The 18,383-nt window shown below is 53.0% G+C and overlaps 5 protein-coding genes across 5 annotated transcripts; 2 read left to right on the top strand and 3 right to left on the bottom strand.

Annotated features, from left to right (window-relative positions):
- The first annotated feature begins 13 nt into the window (after nucleotides 1-13).
- On the top strand, nucleotides 14-2,420 carry BDP55DRAFT_669798 (heterokaryon incompatibility protein-domain-containing protein). Its single transcript, XM_060575329.1, has 2 exons — nucleotides 14-439; nucleotides 500-2,420. Exons 1-2 carry the CDS (start codon nucleotides 43-45, stop codon nucleotides 2,215-2,217), a joined length of 2,115 nt encoding a protein of 704 aa, XP_060427654.1. The 5' UTR covers nucleotides 14-42; the 3' UTR covers nucleotides 2,218-2,420.
- A 425-nt stretch (nucleotides 2,421-2,845) lies between these two features.
- BDP55DRAFT_730448 (Intradiol ring-cleavage dioxygenase) lies at nucleotides 2,846-3,927 on the bottom strand (the record flags this gene model as incomplete). Its single annotated transcript, XM_060579689.1, has 2 exons — nucleotides 2,846-3,222; nucleotides 3,276-3,927. The coding sequence occupies 2 exons, from the start codon at nucleotides 3,925-3,927 to the stop codon at nucleotides 2,846-2,848; spliced, it is 1,029 nt and encodes a 342-aa protein (XP_060427653.1).
- Nucleotides 3,928-6,087: 2,160 nt separating this feature from the next.
- On the top strand, nucleotides 6,088-7,552 carry BDP55DRAFT_556051 (cytochrome P450; the record flags this gene model as incomplete). Its single annotated transcript, XM_060569549.1, has 3 exons — nucleotides 6,088-6,571; nucleotides 6,685-6,753; nucleotides 6,837-7,552. The coding sequence occupies 3 exons, from the start codon at nucleotides 6,088-6,090 to the stop codon at nucleotides 7,550-7,552; spliced, it is 1,269 nt and encodes a 422-aa protein (XP_060427652.1).
- A 569-nt stretch (nucleotides 7,553-8,121) lies between these two features.
- Nucleotides 8,122-13,015, bottom strand: BDP55DRAFT_613937 (uncharacterized protein; the record flags this gene model as incomplete). The annotated part of the gene is made up of 6 exons (XM_060571234.1): nucleotides 8,122-10,973; nucleotides 11,037-11,237; nucleotides 11,352-11,843; nucleotides 11,920-12,028; nucleotides 12,096-12,163; nucleotides 12,224-13,015. 6 exons carry the CDS (start codon nucleotides 13,013-13,015, stop codon nucleotides 8,352-8,354), a joined length of 4,284 nt encoding a protein of 1,427 aa, XP_060427651.1. The 3' UTR covers nucleotides 8,122-8,351.
- An 816-nt stretch (nucleotides 13,016-13,831) lies between these two features.
- BDP55DRAFT_669790 (ABC transporter) lies at nucleotides 13,832-18,113 on the bottom strand. The gene is made up of 4 exons (XM_060575328.1): nucleotides 17,784-18,113; nucleotides 17,474-17,763; nucleotides 14,239-17,195; nucleotides 13,832-14,179 (listed from the first exon to the last, which is right to left on the bottom strand). The coding sequence occupies exons 2-4, from the start codon at nucleotides 17,623-17,625 to the stop codon at nucleotides 14,121-14,123; spliced, it is 3,168 nt and encodes a 1,055-aa protein (XP_060427650.1). The 5' UTR covers nucleotides 17,626-17,763; nucleotides 17,784-18,113; the 3' UTR covers nucleotides 13,832-14,120.
- Between the last annotated feature and the right edge of the window lie 270 nt (nucleotides 18,114-18,383).

Here is an 18,383-nt window from a genome sequence, read left to right as displayed (position 1 = left end):
TCATTCTTAGGAGCCCAAAATTACTTGACAAACCCCACCGCGATGGGGACTCAATCTCACGGTAACCCGTGGTCTCATATATGTGAGCATTGTTTGAGTATCTTCTCTGAAGCCAGAGATGTCTCTCCATACGGTCTGTGGTCTCCCAAACAACAAGATGGCTACAGGCTTCCGCACACGAAAGGGAACCTAGAAAACGGAAAGCGCGATGGTTGTCGCCTCTGTTGTCTCATATGGTTTCGACGCTTGAAGTTTGGAGAGAAGAGCGAGATTCCATGGCCAGATTGGTATGAATTGAAGCCGGACGACGATCTCGAGCTTCGATACGGGTTTGCCAGCGGAACTTCTGGTTATAAGATTCACATGGGAATTTGGAGATGGGCCGAGGGTAACGATAATAAGGTGTACAGCTTTTTCTGTAACATCGAAGAAACAACGGGTTTGTGATGCTCCTCAGCAATTATCCCGCTCAGAAACAAGGAACTCATAAAATGGACAGACGAATTCGTAGCTTCGATCCCAAAAGAAAAGTCACTGTTGGCTTGCAACACCAACACTGGCTCGGACCAAGCTTTCAGTCTCGCTCAAAAGTTTCTCTCGGATTGCTTGGCATCGCACGATTGCTCAATGCCAAATAACAACGGATGGGCCCCTACACGTCTAATCGATCTAGGACAGTCACCCTCCGACGTGGCCAAGGTTGTCACGTCGGCGTCCCTACCGCGCCCAGTCCGTTGGATGACGCTGAGTCACTGCTGGGGTTTCAAGCCACCGTGCGTTCTCCTAGACAGCAACATCACGCAATATATGAGAGAGATACCTCACTCAGAGCTCTCACGAACCTTTTCTGACGCCTTCATCATCGCGAAGAAACTCGGCGTTCGATATCTGTGGATAGATTCCATTTGTATTATCCAGCGAAGCGAAGAGGACTGGCGACGAGAAGCTCCTACCATGGGCAAGGTGTACAGCCTGTCACATTGCACCATATCTGCAAGCCATGCGACGGACGGATCCGGCGGCTGCTTCTCGGACAGAGACCCCTGGACCGTCTTGCCTTGTGTTATACCGTCACCATTCTCGACGGACCCCAAGGCGCCACCGTTTCTCCTCCACGGGGAAGACCTGCAAGAGAGATGGAAAACGGATATTTCACAAGCGCCCTTGCATAAACGAGCTTGGGTCTTTCAGGAGCGGCTGCTTTCTCCCAGGACGCTCTACTTCGGTCAGCAGCAAATCCTATGGGGCTGTGGCCAGCACGAGCTCTGTGAATCGTTTCCCGGAGGTGTGCCGTCGCAGCCCGCTTCGATTTGGTGGCAGTTCATAGGCGACCGGAGAAGCTTCCGGAATATGCTGCTCGCGAGCGCCGGTACCAAGCCCTTCGAGCGGCTATGGTCAGAAACGGTGAAAGAATACTCAAAGACACAGCTCACGTTCCCCAGCGACAGGCAGGTGGCGTTTTCAGGTCTTCCCGGTCAGTTGAAGGAAGAGCGTGGTACCCAGCAAGCATATGGTGTTTGGATTGATGAGAGTTTGCCCTGGTCTCTGCTTTGGGGTACTGAAAAAAAGGTTCAGGCGCGGCCGACCAATTATCTAGCGCCCTCATGGTCATGGATGACACTGAATACATCAGTAACATTCGGAAACTGGTATCCGCATGGGACGGGGCTGGTGAAGGCTGTTGGTCTCACTACGTCTGGCTTTGGCGGCACGAATAGGATCGGAAAGGCAGAGAACGACGGGCTGGTTCTAGAGGGTGTCCTCAAGATGGCATTCTATAGAAAAGATGTTGCTAGCGAGGGCAACATAAGCCACATGATCTCGCAACTGAACGGCAGAGAGGAAGAGTCGTTCCAGCTCCCGTTGTCCAACAGTGCAGAGGATTGGCAAGCGCTAGGTTCCATACTCCGGCCGATATCTTCCGATTTAGAGACGGAGTGGACGCAAATGTACGCTTGGGACTCACCTGAAGAGACGCCGAGAGGAGATATTGTCATCTGTCTGCCGTTGGTCAACCATACAGATCGTGTTTTGAGGTTCGAGGGACTGTTCCTCGAGCCTGTGCCGCATCCGCCGAACACCAATACGATTCTATCTACAAACGAATCGGAGGGTGATGGATTACTGCATAAGTTCAGGCGCATTGGAAATTACCATCTCATGCACCGTGCCAACTGGGTGGCATCAACCGAGAAGTTGCGATTCATGCTCATTTGATCAATCGAACGAACATGGTCTTGGACGGTTTCTGATACGGAAAAGTCCGAAAGACCAAATGGCAAAAGAGTTCACACTCCCGGTGCTGAACTAGGGGCTACATCTCTTGATACTCATGCTAGGATTCGAACTCGGGAACTCTCGCTAAGCCTGTCGTCGAGTTGGCTGGTCGGCGTATAATTTGATTGTTGACCTTAGACCACTACGCCACCAGCCAGCTCGACCCGGCCCGTCGACCTAGATGGGCGCCTGATGGCTGGTGACAGGAATGGAGTTTATGCGACCTACATGGGCTTTCTCGCGGTGTGTATTCGTGAGGCTGGATTTGATGGGTGTATATCCAGGCAGACGTGGCGAGAATGTGGACAAGGAATTTGAGGCAGGTACTCATCAGTCTCTTGAAGGTCCCCACCTGATACAATCAGACTTGTGGACAATCGAAATGTAACGTCGTTATTCAAAGGCGCCCTGAAGCATGAAATGAAGTGGAAGTTTCGTTGATTCTTCAATGAAATGCAGTCCTCATTTGTCTACCTTCCACCCAGTATGCTGTCATCCCTGTCTGTTTTGTTCTGAAAACCCCAAAAACTCCGTATCTATGCAGCATTCAGTACTCGTATTCTCTCCCTTATGCCGGCGCAGTTCCGCTAGGCAGGGCACTTCCGCTCGGAGAACCGCCTCCGCCGCCTTGCTCGCTCTCAGGGCCACTCAAAGAGGGGCTGTTCTCGGTATCGATACCGATGGTGATGTAGCCGACCATGCCCTTGCTAATATCGCTGTCATCGAGTGGTACAATGTCAATGACGGGGTTGTAGCCGTTCGCGAGGCCTGAAGAGTAGACAGAGTCCACGTCGTTAGTGGTGCGGTTGATCTCAGTGTGGCTGACATAGGGCTCCAATGCCATGATCTCCTGGGAAATGGACTCGTTGAAGTACAGCTGGCCAATGGAGTTGGTGTTGCCAGTCTTGACCGTGCCGTTGCTGTGTAGAACCCAGTCGGTGAAGACTAGTTGAATCTGTTAGCCTTGAAGAATTCCACTTATTGACGTAGAAGCTTACCTTGAGCGTGGATGTGGATGGATCTTTGGATGTAGAAGCCAGGGAAAATGGTCTTCATCTCAAGGATACCCTCATCGTTTGAGGGCCACATGCCGCGCAGCCATGTGGTGTCATCCGTGTGAAGATCCGTCGTGCCAATCTCAAAGTCGGTAACATTGAGAGACTCGAGCAACTCCCGGAAGTCCGTGTTGGGGTCACGTCCAGTGAAGCTGGAGTAGCTGCCCGTGGAGTTGCAGTGCCAGAACGCAACAAGTGCGTTGGGAAGGGGCTCGCAGGTAGCCATGTCAAGGACACCGACGTCGAGGATGAGAGGAGCACCGACTTGGTCCTCAGTCATGTCCTGCCGCAGGGTCTCGGACCGAGGCCAGTAGTACGGACCAGCGGTGACATCGGGAGCGAGGACGCAGGTGTCGTTCTGGAGGGTGTCGTAGTAGGGGCCCTCAGTAACGATAGTGTAGGAGCTGTTGCCGGATCGCTTGTTCAGGCTAGCTTCCTCCTGGCGCTTCTCAAATCTCTTCTGCTTGAACTTCGCGGCTCCGGAGGCACAGCGCTTAGAGAGATCGGCGTGGCGTTTGATAACTCCGGGGGCTACCTCTTTGTGGGCAAGTGCCAAGGAGACGAACGCGCCAATTGCAACGGTTGAAAGTTTCATGATGTGTGGAGAGAAGGTTGCTGCCGAGAGATAGTTTGGATGAACGAGAGATTGAGAGACGTCCAAACTCCATACATCTTATATATGTCTCAACCGTTGCCATGTTTTGAAAAAATGGTCACTGTTGATGCAAATGCCATGCCGGCAGCCTCAGTTGAAGACCTGATTCCCCTGAACGCGTCACCGAGGATGAACAAGTTGTCGGCATTCCGCCCTCGACTGGGTACACGAATAGCGAGCGGGCAGTGTAATGACGAATCAAAATCCTGTTATTACAAGTCTAGACAAGCTTGTAGCATATCGACAATCTAAATTAGGCATATACGGTGCCACAGCGTTCGCAGAGGCTGACGACTGTTCCGACCTTTTCTCCACTAAATATTCGGAATGTGGGTGAATGGGGGCCGCGGACCACAGTCTGTACGGATAGATCAGGACGATTTACGAATGCGAGTATTCTCTATTTGTGGTTGGAAGTAATACTTCATTGGGGAGGATTGAGGCTTCGGTGTATCCGTAGATCATAGCGGAAGAAGATATAGGGGCCCGGATCCGAAAAGTACGATAGATGGGAGCCGAGCCGCCATCACATCTTTCATGTATGATGTACCTCTGAGTGCATTCGACCAGACACTTTTCCCAGAATATTTGCCATGGTCTTACATTTTCGTTTCTATCCCTAAGCCATACTGAGGATATGGTGTATGGTTTGGTGAGATCCTCGGGTGATGACACCGGCTAAGAGGGTGCAAATTACACTGCTCTGTACCGTCAGCCGTTCTTGAAGTGGAGTTGCCGACGGCTGATGGTGGACAACTCGGTAAAGAGATTGAGTTGAGAGCTGTTTGGGTCTGACTTCAGTGGCGATTAGCCTACGTATGAGTCCATACGAGGTCTCGGCGCACTGCGGCATGTTCTGGTTCCCTACAGTGTTCTGGCCTCTGGATGGACGATGTTTGCGGCGACAATTGCTCAGTCTCTCAGATGAGTCAAATGTGCAACTTGAAGAAGTTGATACTTTGCACTTTGCTCTGTATTATGCAGGCTAGTGTACTAAATAAGTCAACTTCAGTTGACAGACAACGAAATATGCGAGTCAAGATATGCAGAGAGAAGCAGGGGGGATAATGAACAGGCACTGTCAAAGTCAGACATCATCGGAATAAGGTAATTTTCGCCTAGACGCACGGTGTCAATACCTCATCATAGGCCCGCTAGAGCCTCAAGGAAGCATCAACTACCCTTCCATTGGCGAGTTGGAGTTCTCGTTGTCATAATTAGTGTCAGATGCTCCTCGACTCCTCACGACAGCATGAACCTAGGAGTGAGCGGTGTTGTTGTATGAGTAGCCCAGGACCACGAGGTCTGCCAATTTGCCGCCGTCGGATTTCATGCCTGGCGTGAACCAAACCTTTGTCCTATCTTGAAGGTGAATTCATTGTAGCCACAACGGACAAACGGTGCCCTCGCACTCCGCGTTGGTGAACCTTAGGAATCCATCACAGTCCGTGTCGCGTCAAAACACCAGGCTAACCCCCACATCGTCGGAGTTGGGACAAAAAAAGGTTTGCGTAATGGAAGTAAAACAGACTTATTGAGCGGGGAGTCGTGACAAGGAGCAAGACCTAGCACGAACAGAGCCGGAAACTGGGAAGAATTTTATGACGATGGTCGTTGCTTTTGAGGACGGTTCCCCGGGGGCATCAACAACTATCCCAGATTTCAGAGATCCACCCATCCCGCTGTCGGGCACTTGTCTGCTTCCGAAGCTTGCAACATGATCTGCATGACTCGGAACCTAAGAGGCGCGGTCCCCAGTTGTAAGCGCCGCTGATTCGTTTGAGACGGCTGCGGGCAGGGTTGGCGGCGGGTCGCGCAGAGTTGCAACGACGGGAGTCCTGCCGGCGGGCAGCAATTTAGCACCGTGATATGCTAGAAATAACGTCAACGTGGAGATGTTTGGAGTAAGTCTTGACTTGTAATGCCAAATGTCTCGTATATTCTTGAAACGGGTGATTAGTCTTGGTTCACCGCTGAGTTATCCCCTCTGAGGATGGGGGAAGTATATAAGTTGATTGTAGGCGCACTTACACTTTTGATCATCTCCAAGCGTGGTCTATCAACTCATGCTTCATACTTGTCCCACTACCAACTGCCAAGATGGAAGTTATAGCACCTCCCAAACACTTCCTTAGCTTATGGGCCGACGACTTATCTCTCATACGGAAACTAGATTTATGGACATCACTATGTCTCGGCTTCATTCTCATCAGCATCTTCACGATAATACCCCACATTCTCAAGCCTTCTCGCAAACTCCCCTCGGTCAATCCGGGGCGAATCTTTGATTTTTTCGACCAAGAACGGAAGAAGGGATTTTTGATGAATGCTCGTCGTATCATGGAAGATGCGCGAACTCAATATCCCGGCCAGCCTTACAGACTCATGACGGATGTTGGTGAGACCGTCGTCATCCCGCCTGATCTCGTCCACGATATCCGCAACGAACCGGGGTTGAGCTTCTCAAAGGCTTTTGCAGATAACTTCCATCCTCAACTAAACGGATTCGAAGGGTTTGCGGTCGGTAACAGACCTGATGGACTTTTCCAGCTCGTCATCAAGAAGCGTATCACCAAACTGCTCAGTAAGCTTTCTCTCTCAATCACGAACTTGCCCTTTTCTTACCCCACACCCCACATCGAGACCCCACGTCACACCAATACACCATCACGATACTTAGCTTACATATTGATGCAGACCAAATCACGGAGCCTCTTGCGTCAGAGACCCGATTCGCCGTTGATCACATCTTCGGAAAGCCCACCGGTAAGTTCTTTCACACAATCACTGCAGAGGAGCATCTCATTTTCCGTCCACATTGCTAACCCACTTATGACTGTTCTTTATAGAATGGCAAGAGTACAACACCAAAGACACCATCCTCGACCTCATCTGTCGCCTCTCCTCACGGGTGTTTCTCGGTGATGAAGTATGCCGCGACGAAGCCTGGCTGGCCATAACAAAGTCTTACACCGTCAACGCCTTCCTCGGCGCCGAGATCCTGCGTCCGTACCCATACTGGCTGCGTTATGCTGCAAACTTATTCCTCCCCGAGTGCAAGACTCTCAGGCGGCAGGTCACTGATTCACGAGATATCATTGAGCCTGTACTTAAAAGACGCAGAGACCTACGCCAGCGGGCTCAGGAGAGGGGCGAGCCGGCGCCGAAATTCAACGATGGCATTGATTGGTTTGAAGAGGAGAGTCAGGGGCGAGAGTATGATGTCGTTGGCGCGCAGCTAGGCTTGTCGGTCGTTGCAATCCACACCACTACAGATCTACTCGTCGAGACTATGCTGCGTATTGCGGAGCACCCAGAGCTTTTTGACGCCTTGAGGAAGGAGATCGTTGAAGTTCTTACCGCTGAAGGTTGGAAGAAGACGGCCCTTTTCAATATGAAACTCATGGACAGCGTTCTCAAAGAGTCACAACGACTCAAGCCAGTTACATCTGGTAAGCTTCCCCTCTCCTGTTTCCTTCCACGACGACATGGAAATATTGTCGGGAGCTCTTTTGCTCACAACATCAACCAGCAATCATGGCCCGTATGGCAACCCGCCAAGTGACCCTCCCTAACGGCCTCAAACTCCAAAAAGGAGAACGCTGCGTCGGCGACCTAGGCAAGATGCACGATCCCTCTATCTACCCGAACCCCGAAGCCTTCAATGGCTACCGCTTCCTCGACATGCGCGGCGACCCAAAGCTTGACAGCCAGGCCCACCTCGTCAGCACGTCGCCGTCGCACCTCGGCTTCGGCCACGGCCAGCATGCGTGTCCAGGTCGTTTCTTCGCCGGAAACGAGCTCAAAATTGCACTGGCGCATTTACTGATGAAGTTTGACTGGAAATTGACACCTGGATATGAGCATCAGTGGCAGGAGTGGGGGTTTGCGTGGAATTCGGATAGTACGGCCAAATTGTTGTTTAGGAGGAGGGAGGCTCCGGAGATTGATATTGATGCGATTTGAAGGTGAAAGTGACAGTATTGTGTGCAATTGGTACACGATATTTGAAGGAGGGAGGAAGGCAGTGATCAAGTACCTTAGTTGCTGGCATCTATGTCTATTGAGATGGGCCCATACAGAGCGATATAGTTCAGCATTTAGCGATGAAGAAGGCATAAGCGTACTTCAGCACTCTGTCAAACAAGAAATTTTCCTCAAACAATTGTCCCGTTCAGATATGCCTACCAAGCAAGGAGATAGAAACAGTCCGTTGCACAACAAGAAACATGACGAAGCCTCCCCCACGAGTCCTTGACTCCTCATATTCAGCTTCCCTCTCCCTAACTCACATGAAGCTTATCTGGCAAATAAGACCGGATTCCCCTGTCCCAAAAGGCTGGACTTGAACGAAGAACCGATCATCAACCTGGCACCCAGTCCATATCACCTGGAAAATATCTCCCCTGCTGCCGGTTTGAAGCCGAAGATGGCCCCGCGCTCCCCCCTTCCATCGGCCTGCCAGCACTCGTACTCGCTCCTCCTAAAGGCCCTGGGCTCAGAGTAGGCCTCATATCCGTCGCCAATATAACGGCTGGTACCACAGGTGTCGCCAGACTGTTCAACCATCCCTGCCGTTGCCGCTGCTGCTCTGTGATGTACTCCATCACCTGCTGCTTCAAGAACCGTTCTCGCTGCAAATTGACGGCGCTGAATTTGTTTGGGTCACATAGCCCGAAGTGTGACCCCCCATCCTCATCCTCATCCTCGTCGGTCGCCGGCGGGGCTCCCCTCACCGCTCTCTTCCCCTTGTTCACCCTTCCGACATCCGGGTCAGAATAGCTTGACAAGCTCTCCAATCCCTCCGTGTACGGCAGCCAATCCTGTGGATCCGGGATTCGTCGTCGTCGATTCCCACCGACTCCAAACCCTGAAGTGCCGCTGTTTCTTCTGCCATCTTTTTCAGGTGAGTCCGGTATTGCTGGTGCAGGATCACGATACGCATTCGCCGCCATTGCCCCTTGTCTTTCCCTGAATGCCAGCACAGCATTCGCGGGACTCTGATGCGCGAGCATGAGGCGGGCTCTGGCCTCATGCTCGAGATCCTCTGTGAAGGTCGCAGACAGTGCGAACGGGTGTGGAAATATGCCCATCGGCTCAGGACCATCTGCGATTTGGACGGGCTTGCTGCTGAACACGGAAGCATGAGTAGGAAGTTTCGGTGGCGGCTGCTGGCCTGGACCGTACCCGGCGAACCCGGAGGGGGACTGTGACAAAGGGAAAGTTATATCGGGGATGTTGGCGAATACATTTGGGATGTTGGACGTCGGGTCTGGAACGGCGTTGATTAAGCTGGCTCTGTGGAAACGGCTGGCCTTGGTGGTGTCTCCGAACCTGTACTTAGGTGGGGAGTACTTTGAAAAGGGTGTTGGATGTTCCAGGAGCTGGGGAACAAGTTGCGGCGTCGCGATCCTCGGTCGTTTGGGGGGATGCTTCGCCCCATTCCAAGGGTTCTTGGGCCTCCTCTTCCTAATGATATCAGTGAGCGGATCGTTGTTGTCGAGACCGTCTTCGTAGTCCTCGATTACATCCTCCACCACGCGAGGTTGACCAAACTTATCGCTCTTCTCGAACTCGGTAATCACCTCGTCCAGATCCATCGCCCCGTCCCTCGCCAAATCAATCCTGACATCGCCTGCGGCTTTCACCTTCGTCTTCACAAAGCTCAAGAACTTTTCAATGACCACCACCGTCTCCCCAGGAACCATGCCAAGCTCCTTTTGCGCAACCTTGACCATCCGGGAAGTCGCCGGCCGTCGTGCAGTCTTGAGCCTCGGAACGAACGGCTGCAGGAGGTTAAAGTTGGCAGGCTTGATCTTTGAAATATCATTCATCCACGGCTTCAGTTCCTCAAGCTGCGCCCTCATGTTGGTGAATTTCGTCATAAAGTCGTGAATAACCGCAAGATTGGCGACGGGGATAAACTCGTTCCTGCTATATTCTGTCACAACTTCCGTAGTCTTTGCCAATGCCTCTGTGGTCAAGTTCATTGTGGTTTGGCGGCGAAAGGGCAGATCCTGGGCCGCTTGTTCCCTCTCGAACGCTTCCAGCTCTGCCTCATCGAGGTTGTAAATGTCGAAAAACATTTGGTGGAAGCACCCGATCTCGAAGACGATCATTTCGTATATTTGCCGAAGCACTTCCGCCATCCGCTGCGCTGCTTTCCACCCGTGGCTGTGGATGCTCTTCCAGAACTCATTCTCCTTGTGTGGGTGGACCGAGTCGTATGGCAAAGAACATGGTCTGCCATCCAATTTCTCTCGAGATTCTCTTAACCACTTGTCGAGGCACTTTCCCCAACGTCGACTTCGAGATCTTTTCCAGGCGTCCATACTCGTTCGGTTTCTTCTCCCATTTTCAAATTCTTCGGTGATTCGCCGCAAATCGAACGCCGTACCGGTCTCATTCATGATAATCACCAACTGAAACACGAGTTTATACGCCTCTTTGCACCGCGAGCCCAAAAAGTGTTCATGGTCTCTTGTCCACCGGTACCGCGCCACATGCGGCCTCAGAAACTCAGTAGCGGCCTGCATCAAAAAGTGCGCCAGCATCGGGCCGGCGTCAGCCATCTCGTCGGAGCTTTCTCTCGGGAGAAGCTCCAAAGCTCGATCGCCCCTCGGCGCTAGCACGCCTCTCAGCGCGGCGCCCAGCTTGACGCGTGGCCGGATGATGGGGAACGTAACCGGGTCCAAGCCGCCAAAGCGCAGCGCTGCGGGGCCGTATTTGGACACCTCGATGCCCCAGAAGGTCTCGGTAAAGAGACGGGTAATATGGGTAACTCTGGTGGGAACGAGGTACTGGTCCGGAAGCATCGGCGTGTGGTCTAAGGTTAGGTTTTCCGGTTTTTTCTGGAGTTGTTCGAGAGTAAGGTGGCCGTCTTCGCCTTTCGGCCTCGGCCACCTTTCCATTGCCAAGGCCGCGGGCAGGAAGAAGAGTTGGCTCATTTCGGTAGACATGAGATTCCAGTGGATGCCTCCAAAGAGCTGATAGTTGAGGGGTTGCATGTTAATATGGCTCGTAGAGGTGCATATAAAGAGCCAACTCACCCTGTTCTCAGTACAAAACCCAAGCTCAGCCTGCGGCTCATCCTCAAAAAACGGCTCACAACTGTTTTCCGTAATCTTGGGAAACATTTGCTCCCCAATCTCTCTAGCCTTCTTCACCTTGTCCGGCGAATCGACCCAGGCCGTGATACGTATGCCGGCCGGCGGCTTAAGAACCAGATGGTGCGCATAGTTGACCGCATGCTATGTCCCCAAACCACCATATGTCAATGACTCAATCCAACATCCATCTAGAAATCCAAGAGTTGCCCCTTGATAGAGCAGCAAGATTGGACAAGAAAAGAACAAAGAACTCACAGCAATCTCATGAACAATAGTAGAAGCCAAAAAGAAACTTTGCAACAACCTCTCATCATCACTATACCCAGGCACAACCAACGGCCAAAACGCATCCGCAGCAATATAGATATCGATATTCGCACCCGAAACACACGTCGAGCCCGCAGTCGTGGTGCCTCCTCCATCTTTTTGTCCGCTACACAGCATGAACCGTACACTGTGGTTCAGGAGCTTGAGTACCTCAAATTTGACGTCAAACAACTGTTTCCGAGTCTCTTCGTCCACGATGGCGTTCTTCCCGGCATCGTCGTAGTCATGGAGGGTAAATTGGACGGCGGGGTTCTTTTTGCGCATCTCTGGTGTGCGATAGTCGCGGGGTTCGCCGATGGTGCGGCGGTTGAGGGGGTCGTGGAGGCGGCGCCAGAAAGGGTCGGTTGTTTCGAGGTGGTCTAGGATGCGGGAGGCTAGGAGGAGGGCGGGTTGCATTTTTTGCCAGAGGTAGTCGTTTGTCTTGATATCTGTTAGCTCTTGAACGATGCATGGTCTTCTCGGTAGAGTGTGGCTAAAGGAAGGGGTTTGTTCTCACTTTGGGGTCCCATTCTCCTTTGACGTTGCCAGACTGGTAGATGAGTCTTGGATGTTTGGCATCAGATCCTCGCCATAGACTTTCAACCCACTTGTCTCTTGTGAGATATCTTCATTCACCAGAACAAGTCAGCGAATAGAAACCGGAAAGGGAAGAACAGCTCGTCCTAGACTTACTGATGAAGATCATTCTGTAAATCACAGTCATTCCCACTCTTCATCGACATCATCCCCTGCTCCATCAACTACCCCTTTCATCAGCACCCTCCATCAACATCAACCTCGGGACAGCAACATCAACATACCTCATGCGAAGTCATTCCCTGAAACATCATCATCTGCCAGTCCTCATCATCCCTCATCCCCTCCAACGCCCTCACCAGAACCCTCTCCCTTTCATTTCCCCCAACCCCCCTCGAATCCGAATACACCTCCAACAACCCATCCACCCCAGCCAACCCAACCGTCGCAGCAAAATTCTCCGCCTGCGCAATAACAGCCTCCGCGTTCAAGTTAGGAACCACAACCCCATCATACTTGAAACTCCGAAACGCGCCCCTCGTAGGCGTCAACCTCGACCTGCCGTCAAGTCTATCAGGATACACCCCATACCGTAACGCAAACGCACTCGGATTCTGCGACCTATCCTGCGGCAGCTGCGCAGGTCTAACGTTCTTCATCCAGTCCCGCCTTCGAAGGGTATGACTCGGGTTATCTTTATCCTGAACCCGCGAATCCTTGTCTTGCCAGAGCGGATCCGTCCAGGCGGGGATATACTCCACGTAAGCCCATTGTCCTTTATTCTTCTCTTTCGCGGGTGGCGGGAGGAGGAACGGCGCGTGAGGGTTTCCTGGCGGTCGGAGGGCTGAGATGTCTGCGGCCGTGGTGTCGTGGGTGTGGATTGCGGTGGCGGGGATGGTGATGTTGGATGTGTTTGTGTGGTTGGAGGAGTTTGAGTCGCCCGAGGCTTCGTGTGCTGGTGATGAGAGGGGTGGGAGCGCGATCGGGCTGTCTGGGTGCTCGCGTGAGTTTTTCACCCACCAGTCTTCGTCGTAGACCGTTTCGTGGGTGAGGTCCTTGTCTGGAGAGGAGGCCATTGTGGTGGCCTCGCTGTGATGGCGTTGTTGCTTGTGGGTTTAGGTTACTTGACGAGGAAATGCGAGTATGAGAATGAAAGGAGTTTCCAAGAGGGAACTTCAGAATGAGCAGAAAGAAGTATCCAGAGATGTGTTGCTCGCCGGCTATACAATGATGGGAGAATAAGCCATTTTGGTGTCTTTCACGTTGTCTTCCCAGAAGACGTTTAGTTGAACCCGAAACTACGCAAGACGAGAATGGTAAACATCTGCAGCTTCACACAATGCGAGCAACAATCAATGGCGAGACCATACAGTCCTTTGACTCCACACGAAAGAACCTATTGAACCTCTATCCCTCCAAAGCCTTACCTCGAAAATAGAACATACGGGGCTCATCTATCCTCGGCAGAACTCGATCTGAGAGGACTGAACCCCAAGGACTCTCCCTCGGATGGGCACTAAAAGCCTGCGATGGCTGATCAATGGCTGCAACTATCGCCTGGGGGTCATTGCGCAAGACATTAAAGGGAGGTTCACATTCGAGGGAGTTGGGACAAAGGCATGATCGGTGCTACCAGACTGTCCGAAAGTGCTGGGACATATCCCGGTCACAAAAGTACAATGCCACAATGCCTACTTACACAAGAGGTGGATCTAGAAATGACGAAAGCGTCAATAGACTTCGAAGGCGGTCAGATCAGGCGGTCCGGATCTGTGGTCCATGCTGAGCCTGAGCCGCATTGCAGTCGGGAGCCGATGCGGCTACCATACGCAGGCCGATCCAATCACCGAAGAACCAGCGCGTAGCATCACATACATAGGAGAACAAGAGGATTGAAGTGTCTATGGCTTGTATTGCCGTCTATTTACTCTTTCTACTCTCTTATTCTTACCCCCTCATTCCCTGTCGCCAGGAACCTCTCTCACTCGCGCGCGGGATCCTCCAATCCCGCAGCGAGATGGTCATTCCTTCATCCGGCGATTTCATTTCAAGGGGAATCTCATGGGTGCTCGTCAAAAGAAATCATAAACAGGCCCGTAACCATGCAACCCGCGTTACCGAAAAAAGACTTTTGTAAGGCTCGTGACAAATGGAAAGGAAAGCGATCTCGTGGCGACTGATTTACAAGTCGTCCTCGTCGGAGAAAACCTCCTCACCACGCTTGCGGCGGGCCATACGGTCTAAAGCACGGAGTCAGCATGTTGTACGTAGTATCAAGTAATGGATGGAATAGACTTACCCTTCTTCTTCTTGCGGAGCTCGGAAGACGACAACTTGACCTTCTTCTTGGTGTTGACGATCTTGTTGCCCATGGCGTCGAACTTCTCCTCCTCCTCAGCGTCGTCACCCTTGAGACGGGGACCAGAGCCCTGGCCCTGAACCCAGTTGTGACCGGAGGGAGTCATCTTGCCGTCAACGACGGCCCAGACCTCCTCAGTGATGTTCTTGGTGAACTCAGCAGAGTGGGTAATGATGATGACACCACCCTCGAACTTCTTGAGGGCCTTGGACAGGGCACCGAGAGAGTCACGGTCGAGGTAGTTGGTAGGCTCGTCAAGGACGATCAAGTGGGGGCGTTGCCAAGAGCAGGCAGCAAGGACGACCTTGACACGCTGACCACCGGACAGACCACGCATGCGAGAGTGAGAAACAAGCTCAGCATCGAGACCGAAGTTGGCGCAGTGAGACTCGATCTCCTTACGGACCAGAGGGCGGAACTGTCCGGAGGCGAGGGCCTCCTTCATATCGACATCGGCAACCATCTTCTGGTGAGAAGCCAGAAGCTCGTTACGGGGCAACCAGACGTTGTCGGCGGACATCATGGGAGTCCAGCGCTCGTTCTTGAGACCGACGTTGTCACCGATGGCGAAAGAGCACTCGTACTCGTAGGAGTTCTTGAACTTTCTGCGGGAGTTGATGCCGATGATGCGGCGCTGGGTACCCTCGATCTTGAAGATCTTGTTCATGGCCTCCTCATCAGCGTCGGTGATGATCTTGTTGGCGCGATCCATGGTCTCGCGATCCTCACCAGTCTGGAAACGCCACTGAATGTACTCGGAGGGGGTGCTGTCCAAGTGGTTATCGATGTGGGCGAAAGCGTGCTGCTTAATGTAGGCAATACGGATGTTCTCGTGCTGGTAGATCTCACCAATGGTGGGGATAAGTTCACCAGTAAGGACGTTGATAAGGGTGGACTTTCCAGCACCGTTGGGACCAATGACAGCGATACGGGAGCCGAGGGAGCACTGGAAGGAGATGTCGGAGATCTGGGGCTTGGTGGTACCGGGGTACTGGAAGGACATCTTGCTGGCACGCAGAATGGCCTTGGCCTTGGTCTTGACACCCTCGAGGAAACCGGGCTCGGGGAAAGAGAACTCCATCTCGGAGTCGGAGAGCTCGTAGTAGGACTTGGCAGCGGGGTTCTTCTTGACGAACTCCTTAAGGTTACCACGGTAGCGCTTAAGCTTGAAGCGCTCGTAGTGGACGATGTGCTGGCAGACATTGTCGAGGAAACCGGAGTCGTGGGAGACGATGATGGAAGTGCAGGGGGAGTTCATGAGGTAGTCCTCGAGCCACTTAACGTTCTTCACGTCCAAATGGTTGGTAGGCTCGTCGAGAAGCAGAATATCGGGAGCCTCGAAGACGGCACGGCACAGGGCCAACTTCATCTTCCAACCACCAGAAAGAGCAGAGATCTCACCCTTAACCATGGCCTCGGTGAAGCCGAACTCGTTGAGCTTGGACTCGACGTCAGCCTGGGAGGTGGTGACACCGGCATCGGCAAGCTTCTTCATGGTCCACTCGATGGTGGTCATCTCAGTGTCAGCAGAGTCCAGGTCGTGCTCGACGAAGACGGTCTTGACCTCGGACTGCTTGGGGAAACCCTCGACCTGCTCGTTGTTGATGGCACGCATGAGAGTAGACTTTCCGGAACCGTTGGGGCCGCAAAGACCGTAGCGCTGGCCACGCTTGAGACGGAGGTGAGTCTGGTTGAGAAGAATCTTGGCACCGTAGGCAAGGGAGAAGGTGCAGTTGCAAAGGTCCTCACCCTCCTCATCATCGGGGTCGACCTCGTCCTCCTCGGCGGCACCGGGGGAGGCGCGCTTGCGGAAGTCGTCGACAACCTTCTGGGCATCCTCGTCGCCAACGATGACGGAGATGTAAGGCTTGAGGGCCTCAGTCCAGACGGCAGACTCCAACTCCTTCTCGTCAATGAGCTGACCGGCGATGTTGGAGGCGTACTGGAGGACAACGTCGAGCTTATCGGCCTTGGCCTTGGACTTGGAGGGGATAGACTCCTTGAGCTTAGGGAGGACAACCTCCAAGTCGGAGTCGTGGCGGACCTCGGGGATCTTGCCATCAACGACGTTACCGACGCGGATGATGGTGTCGAGAGCCTGCTTGGTCTTCTCACGGGCCTCGGGATCGGCCAAGTTGTCGTAGTTCTTCTGGAGACCAGGCATCATCTTGGGCAAGAAGGGAGCGACAATGTTGGGGTCGTCAACGAGCTTGCACATGTTGTCGACAATGACGGCGGCCTTACGCTTGATGGCAGTCTCACGCTCGGCGAGACCACGGTCAAGAAGGGGGACCATGAGGGCAAGGGTGGGCTCCTGGACCTCAGTGACGAAGGTGGTGGCACCGAGCAAGTGAACAGTCTCGGGGACGTTCTCAGGCTTGGCGATACACTTGATAAGCTCGGGGATGAAACGCTCGATATCACGGTTGACAATGAGCTGGCAGAGAGCCTCCATGGTCTTGTAGGCACGCTCCTTGACCTCCTTCTTGGTGTCCCACATGGACTCGGAGATGACGGGGATCAAGTCGGGAACACGGTAGCCGACCTGGGCGGGGGCAGTGCGGATGACAGTCTCGAGGATATCGAGAGCAGCCATCTTCTCCTGCCACTTCTGGGCCTCAAGAAGAGACTTCTTGACGGGGGCAAAGACACCCTTGACAGCGTTGGGGTTGATGGCCTCAGCGATGGCAAGAGCAGCAGCGGTGGCGGCATTCTTCACACCGGTGATCTTGTCACCAGCGGCGGCAAGGACATCGGGGAGGAGAGCGACGAGGAGGGGCTCGACGTGGGCGGAGACCTCGGAGTGCTGAGCAATGGCGGTGATGGCGACAGCGGCCTTCTCACGGGCAGCAGCATCCTTCTTGTTGTTGAACAGCTTGCGGATGGACTCGATGGTCCTGCGGGGAAAATCCTTGTCAGCGCTGATGCTCCAGAAAAAAAAATGTGTGTGAACCGAAAATAACTCGCCGCTGAGTGGCCAGCGTGGCTGGTCGCTCAGCGTCGCAGCGGGTCGGTGCAAAAGCCGCCCGAAGAGGCGAGGAGAAAAGCAAAAAAAAATCTGAATTTTTTGGAGAAATTCCCAACGCCGTGGACACGGTCGCTTGAGGCGAAATCTCACCCCCCAAAAGGAGGTTTGCAGTGGGTGAGCAGTGAAGATTGTGCAGTGTAAACTTACTTGGTAGGAACATCCTGATCCTCAATGCGGCCGTTCATGAAGGAAGCCAGGGAGCTGGAGGACTCCTTGATATCGGCAGCCTCCTTGGAGACGGTGAGCTTCTGGAAGAGCTCATCCAGGACCTTGACGGACTGGGCGTTCTCGGAAGACATTATGACGGTTGGTATTATGTCGATCGGGAGGGTGTTTGTTGAGATATTCGTGGGGGAGGAAAACTCGCGATTCTTGAACGTCTAAAGCGTCTAGATGCGAAGTCTATACTCTATCGTGACCGAAAAGGACGACTGAGAAATCGATTTATTGATTTTGGGGAGGTTGGAAGGCCCGCGAGAAGAGACAAACGACTGGAGGATCGTAGTTCTTCTGCTCTAAATAGCGCTTCGTAGGTAGTCTCTGAACTTCTTGCGAAGGCGGGGTCGATCAGGGCGAAATTCGCACTTGATAAACCGTCGCAGACAGGACGTGGAAAGAAAATCAAATGATTGAGTGGATATGCGTCTGGAGGAAGACGGATAACCAGGAGGAGAGAAGAAAGGGAACGGGAGGTTGAGAGAGGAAGAGGTTCAAGAGGAGGAAGAGGAGGGAAAAAATAGATTGTGAAAAAGGATGAGGGCGGCGGGCTGGGAGTTTTTAATGTCTAGCGCCAAAATTCAGAGCCTGGCTTGTGTTATCGCTCTCCTTTGCGCCCCCCTCCCCTCAGTGCCCCCCTCCCCCTCCATTTGGTGCCTGGTCAAAAATGTTCAGCGCCTTACGCAGTATTTCCCCCTCGTCCCGCCGCCCGCCCACCAAAAACTTTTTTTTTCTCGCTCCTTCCTTCACCAAACAAAGTCGCAGAGAGTGCTCAGTGCCCGCTGTGTGTGGCCCGGCGTGTCACTTCTGGCCCGGCGACGGCGACGCTAGCGGCAAGGGT

Source organism: Colletotrichum godetiae (genome assembly GCF_030913485.1).
Source record: "Colletotrichum godetiae strain CBS 193.32 chromosome Unknown BDP55scaffold_30, whole genome shotgun sequence".
NCBI lineage: Eukaryota > Fungi > Ascomycota > Sordariomycetes > Glomerellales > Glomerellaceae > Colletotrichum > Colletotrichum godetiae.
Note: the sequence above shows the minus strand (reverse complement) of the source record. Positions and strands in the feature narration are given on the sequence as shown.